At 33.6% G+C, this 6,390-nt stretch overlaps 1 protein-coding gene across 2 annotated transcripts; it reads right to left on the reverse strand.

The window, feature by feature from the left end:
* Positions 1 to 94: 94 nt before the first annotated feature.
* On the reverse strand, positions 95 to 5,088 carry LOC105642723 (pectin acetylesterase 6). 2 transcript variants are annotated; one of them, XM_089721466.1, is made up of 13 exons: positions 4,546 to 5,088; positions 4,229 to 4,311; positions 3,937 to 4,066; positions 3,770 to 3,843; positions 2,996 to 3,082; positions 2,791 to 2,915; positions 2,624 to 2,684; positions 2,398 to 2,451; positions 2,226 to 2,303; positions 1,565 to 1,670; positions 1,303 to 1,448; positions 546 to 649; positions 95 to 116 (listed from the first exon to the last, which is right to left on the reverse strand). In XM_089721466.1, the coding sequence occupies exons 1-13, from the start codon at positions 4,748 to 4,750 to the stop codon at positions 110 to 112; spliced, it is 1,260 nt and encodes a 419-aa protein (XP_089577592.1). In that variant the 5' UTR covers positions 4,751 to 5,088; the 3' UTR covers positions 95 to 109. The 2 variants fall into 2 exon arrangements, with proteins under 2 accessions (XP_089577592.1, XP_012083033.1); XM_012227643.4 differs by lacking the exon at positions 95 to 116 and having other exon boundaries at positions 228 to 649; positions 4,546 to 5,087.
* Between the last annotated feature and the right edge of the window lie 1,302 nt (positions 5,089 to 6,390).

Below are 6,390 nucleotides of genomic sequence, written 5' to 3' on the forward strand. Positions count from 1 at the left end.
TTAGTGAAAGCAACAAGGAACTAAGCAGAATTTGCAGGGTAAAAGTTAATCTTGAGGATCGGGAGAATGATATGGTTGAAGTAACATCGCTGCAGAGGAGATACTAATTTCAGTCTCTCACAATTGAAAATGAGAGAAGAAATTCAGAAAAAAGGTGCATCAGTCGTACACAAAACCAAAAAACATATAGCCATTCAAATTTTGGAAGGAAAGAAGCATAATTAACATTGACCATAAGAATATGTTGGCATTAGCAATAATGATGAATGAATAACATAATGATGGGCGCAGTTAAGCTTAGCATCTGAATAATATATTTCTATTTCTGAGCCCAGTGAACATTAATGTTCTACTGAGACAATAAAGACAACAAATACATGTGTTTGAGCACAACAATGGGGACGACTGTAGGCAACACACTTTTTGCTTTCTTTAGCAAGTGACGACTTAATGTCATCAGACATGAATGATACGATTTCTACAAATGGTGATTGGTGAAATGAGTGACGAAAAACTAACTAGGAGCAGATAAGTTGTTCACTCACTTGAAAACTAGATTATGGCAGGTGTTATCACAGGGGTACGCACAATCAATAGCTTTAACATCAACACGATCAAAATACCAATCTCCAACAGATTCTGCAATCCGCTGTATATTCATAACATAACATAATTAGAGTGGATGGAATTCTTATATGATGCGTATATAATGAAACACTAACTTCTATACATATGATTGAATTTCAACAATGTAATTCATTCTATTACCCAGTTCAGCCAGTCAAGGCTGTAAAAGATCGTAAAGGCCTTTGCAAAAGTCAAAAAACAAAAGAGCTAATTATGATAAATCATAAACTAATTCAATAAAATTACAAAATATCCTAGTATTTTGTGTAACTTATATTAAGAGATAACAGACATTGAATTCAATTACAATAGAGCTTTAAGCAAATGATGTCTTGCCCAAGAGGTAAGCCTGATGCCCTGGGACTGTTAGATCCCAGGTTCAATCCCCCTCCCTTTCCCCACCTTTAATGTAACTAAAAATTTTTTGTAATTGTGCTGATTCATTTCTATGTAATTTGTGACTTCTACCCTTAATGGATTTCTTCTACCCTTATTGGTGATTGTGTCAGTTTGCTTAAATATCCTTATTGTGCAAGTCCCCAAAGGGCCTTTAGTTGTAATATATCGCTTGTATGGAACATGCATATTTGGTTCTTTAGCTTATTTCTATTGTGATCCCTTAATAGTTATCTCTATACATGTAATACATGCCCAACTTCAAGTAGTTGCTAATACCTTTTTCTTTAGGAGGGGAGAATCAACAGCAAACCATGTATCCTGCCTCTCAGATTGGCAATGAGCAAAACATGAATTTATGAATAAGCCATTTTGAGCTGACATCGAAAAGACACTTAAAGCTTCTAGCATTTGATTCCTGAAGTCTGTTATGCAAAAGATAAAGGAGAAGCCATAGTATAAATATACCTATAAACATTTTCAAATTGAATAGTTCACTAATTTAGAAAACCAAGGATAACAAATTCGAATCAAAAATCACCTTGCAAAAATTGGATCTGTGATGAACTACATTCTGCATGATTTTGTTTGCATTCTTTCCAAGAACCTTGAGGATCAGCTGATGGAGGAACTATACTTTCTTGTACCTGATAAAGTTTAACAGAAGTGACTCAAGTTATTTAACATTCAGGAAACTATCTGGATCATGCTTCACGAAACATTTACAAAACTAAGGATGATTCTGCTTATCTTTGAATTTATCAGTTTGTTAGCCATGTCTGTTGATGGATTCTGGGCTCTTTCAAGTGGTTACAAACAGAGGTGAGTATAGACTAGGTCTTACAAATGTTCCAACTCATTTTTATTTATGTCTCAGATAAGTTGAAGCTGGCTGCATTAATCTTTTTCCCTGGTTTCTTTTCTTCCCAGTCTAGAGTTTGATATTCCTGGTTCTTAAATTCAAATCTTTTCAAACTCCAAAGGGAAAACAAGTCTGATCTCTCTCTCTCTCTCTTCTTCTTCTTTTCTGGAGCCATGGTTTCTAGGGATATAGCAGAAAATAAATTGTGGACAATTTATCATCTCACCATGTGGAGGTACTCGAGAATATATAGATATATTCTGATCAACAATGCCCCAAATAGCAGAAGGTATATGAATTGCCATTAGTAGATAAAGTAAAATATGAAGAAGAGTTTTACCTGCCATGAATCATAGGCAGCATTTAGAATAAACAATGGAGTCTTTATATTTGCGATCAAATTCTGAGGGAAGAAGCACTGTATGAGAGAGAGAAAAGAAAGAGTAATTAATTATGTTTTATCAAAGACAGTCACGTGACTGCAAAACAATAAAGAAAAGGTAGATGTTTACTGAAGTTGGATCCAGGTTGCTGGTACAAGTACTTGGCAGATTCTTCTGCACATTCTGAAATTTCATACTGACATCAATAGTTATTCAAAACTCAAGAGAGAAAGAAAGAGAGCGCCACAAAATATTGATAAACCCACATAAACCCTGAGAACAGAGCAGTCAGGTTCTACCAAAAGAATACACCTAACCATAATTTATATACGCATTAATGTAGTATGCAGAATACCTGTAAGCTAACTACACCTTCATACATATTCCGTAACGTGCGGTTACCAGATATGTCGACTCTACAACGCATTAGGAAAAAAAAAAAAAATTAAAATGAAAATAATATATACCAACTATATACATCAGTAGAAATCACAAAAGAATGAATAAAGAATTCCTTCTTACGAATCAAGAAACAGTCCAGCATCACTTAAGCATTTTACTTTGGTAGTTTGTGGAAACAGGTCCCTGAATTCATCACAGTGTAAGATGGATGCCAGACCTCCAGCAGAGCATCCAGAAAGAAGGGCCTAAAATATATCTTTTCACAGAGTGACTGGCAATGTAACATTTAAAATGACAATTATAAATGACATAATAAATTAAAAACCTGAGTGGCGTTCTGCATTCCTTCAGCCATCAGATTCTCCATAGCGACTGACCAGATTCGTTGTCCTCGAAAATAAAGCTGTTTAGCCTGAAAGAACGGTAGTTTCTAAAATCTGTACATTTGCAAGTGCTAATGCCAAAAGTCAAACCTTTAATCTAATTCACTTTCCTTCCATTACCAGCATTAAAGTAAGTAAAAAGGACAAGTAAATGATATTCCAAGAGAACAAAAATTTCTCAAATGAAAACCATTTTGCTGACATGGTTTTAATAGTGCAGAAGAGCTCATTTGATTTGTCTTATTATTCTATGTGATGTTGTTATTGTTGTCGGACAGTGAAGGAAATTAGAGGCCACTGAATCACACTGGTAGAACTATAGGGAGGATAATCCAGTAAGATGCTTATGCGTGTTCAATCAATAACTCAACTTCCTGTTCTGTACCAAAGATCAAAATAATATATGATCTAAGACTTGTTAAAGTTAGCATTTGTAGCAAGAAAGTGCACTTAAACATCGCATCTGAATATCTTAAGATTTACAGTTTCATTAAGAGATTTAATTCAATTAATTATCTTCAGCGTCAATGAAATGGGCATCTGAATATTTTAAGATGTACTGTTTCATTGAGAGATTTAATTCAATTAATTCTATTAAGCGTCAATGAAATAGGCATCAGTGTGCAATATTCAAAGCCTACAATGGAAAATTTTATATTTGATTACTATTAATTATTCTTAGAATGAACTGAGAAGAAATAGATACTTCCACCAACCTCATTCTGACCGTCCCCGCTAAAAGACGCCCCATCACAGTAACGGAGCTTGACCCTGTTCCAATTGAAGAAATCTGCAAGCATAAGAAAGCAGCATCCACAATAAGATCTCAGAATCCATAGTCAATATAACCAGAGCAAATGAAATTTCAGTTTCAGGGAGAAACCAGGATTTTCTTCTACTTTATTGCTTAATATTCCAGTAAATGGTAATTGCTTTTGCATAAACTTGGATGAACCACGGCGTGTAGTTTTCCGGTAAACACAATTCCTGACGGTATTGCACCACCCACCTCCCTGCACCAAAGTCCAAACCACCTTTTACTTAATTCACAATTGGTTCAGCAAATGATAGCTCACTTGAGCTTAAAAAACTCAATATTATAAAAACCACAATACTAGTACAACACTTCTCCTTAGAACCCTAGAATGCCAATATGAAAAGATTGTCTCAGATACCTCCAACTGAATAAGCCAGCTATTCTGACCTGATCCAACTCCACGATGCAAGTGGTAACCAGGCAATGTTCCATCCAAGCAGACTGGCATAAAAAGACATCACAGGAAAACATCATTTCTTAGCTGTTATCGACTATGAACAAAGATAGATATTCTCATCAAAAGATCAATGAACGGCACAGATGACCCAATTTTGTGGTACTCATATTGAATAACCAGCTGGTTATGGACATAAAAAGTAAAGAGCAAACAAATGAAAACTTGATTACACCACACAATGTGTGCGAGCGAGCGAGCGAGAGAGGTATACACCGTACCAGCTCCTTTAGAGTCAGCTCCATCAACAAGAGTGAGGTCGACCATAAGAGGTTTAGAAGCAGGAGAAGAAGGCGACGAAGCATCTCTGTCCAGATAAGAAGGGAATTTCAAATCTTCAAAAACATCTACAGATCCGCCCAAAAGTATCTCAACCAAACTACAGGCATATAAGTACAGAGTCAGTAGTGCCATCCCCTGCTTCATCTCTGGCTCAGATAGAAGGAATGGTTGAAATGCAGGGGATTATTCGGAACTCCAAATTGTAAAAAGGAAAAGAAGTCTGCCTGCTGCCTTATTTAAGCGGGGTTCGTCAATCAGAGCTTTTACTGTGTAAATGGCCTTCCTTGATTTGCGTCTGCCATTATTGCTTTTGTAGTATAAGCAAGTCAATATTTAATTATATGGCATAAGAGACCGTTGCTTTTTCAAACATTATTGTTCACTTTCTTCGTGAAATGCTCACCAAACCAAACGACATCATCTCCCTCTCTTTTTTTCTTTTCTTCCCTCTTTCAGGTCTTTTTCCATTATCTACTTGCTACGCTCTACAGCTGGTTTCATCAGCACACCGCTTTTCCCGTTCCTTTTTTTTTTTTTATTCTTTATTTCTTTTATTATCTAAGCTTTTTAAATTTGTTATTTTTGGACCTATTTTTTTAATCTTGAAAATGATAAATTTACTCTCTTTATCTATTGGCATGGGCTTGAATTTTTTCCCTCTTAAAATCATTTCGAAAATGGCGATTTGTCATTTGAGGGGTGATTTCGGCATGTTATTTGTAAAATTTTAGTCAAACTTGTGTGGAAACACGATTCCGATTCATTAGAGAAAAAGAAAAAATAAAATAAATTATGCTACCCAGGCCCAGGCCAATGCCCAGCCCCTTTTATTTGCAATAGCAGGCTACAAAATATTTTTTTTTCTTTTTATTTTTTTAAATACCATGACAATAATACATAAAACATAAAATCAAGATATTTGGTAAAGTTCCATTTAGTCAGCATTAGCCAACCAAAAAAAAAAAAAAAAAAAAAAAATTGAGAAAGAAAAGAAAAGAAAAATAAAGTACTGTTTTTAAATCTTTCTCATTTTTAGGTTTCTTTAACTTTTGTAATTTTTTCAATTTTTCAATAAGTTTTAATTGTTAAATATATATATATATATAGTTTTCTGATCTCTAATTGCCTAAATATTTAATTATTTTCATTTTAACTTTGAGGATTCCTTATTGTTAAGAATTGTTTTTTTTCCTTATTTTGTAAATTTTTTAATATATATAAACCTCTATATATACATATATGAAAGCTGAAATAATAAAAAAAAAAATCAAAGTTTATTTCTATACTCACGTTGCATTTCTCTTTTTTTTAGAAATTTTTAAAATTTTCTTTTTAATTTTCTACAATTTAATTGAATGATCCATAGTTTTTAGGGCATGTGATTGCAATCATTAATTTAAAAATAAAAAAATGGAAAATTTTCTAAATATCATGATTCTTTCTACATTCGCAGCTGTATTTCTCTTTTTTCTAGAAAATTTTGAAATTTTCTTTTTATTTTTCTACAATTCAATTGGGTGATCTGTGATTCTTAAAGCATATGTTGCAATCATTAATTTAAAAATATAAAAACGGAAAGGTAGGAAATCGCTGCAATTCACAATTATTGCCATAATTGACTTAAAAATGCAAAATTAATTGCTAAAACAATATGGTCAGTGTGAATTAAGCCTTTAAAATCGAGTGAGTGTGTGTTAATATTATAAATGAGAATGATATAGATATAATTAAGAAAAGAAGAAAGAGAGCGACATTTTGGTGATTCTTACTCATTTCTCCGTTCC

The sequence above is a fragment of the Jatropha curcas genome, chromosome 5 (assembly GCF_041381405.1).
Source record: "Jatropha curcas cultivar XTBG-Jc1 chromosome 5, XTBG_Jcur_1.0, whole genome shotgun sequence".
Lineage (NCBI taxonomy): Eukaryota > Viridiplantae > Streptophyta > Magnoliopsida > Malpighiales > Euphorbiaceae > Jatropha > Jatropha curcas.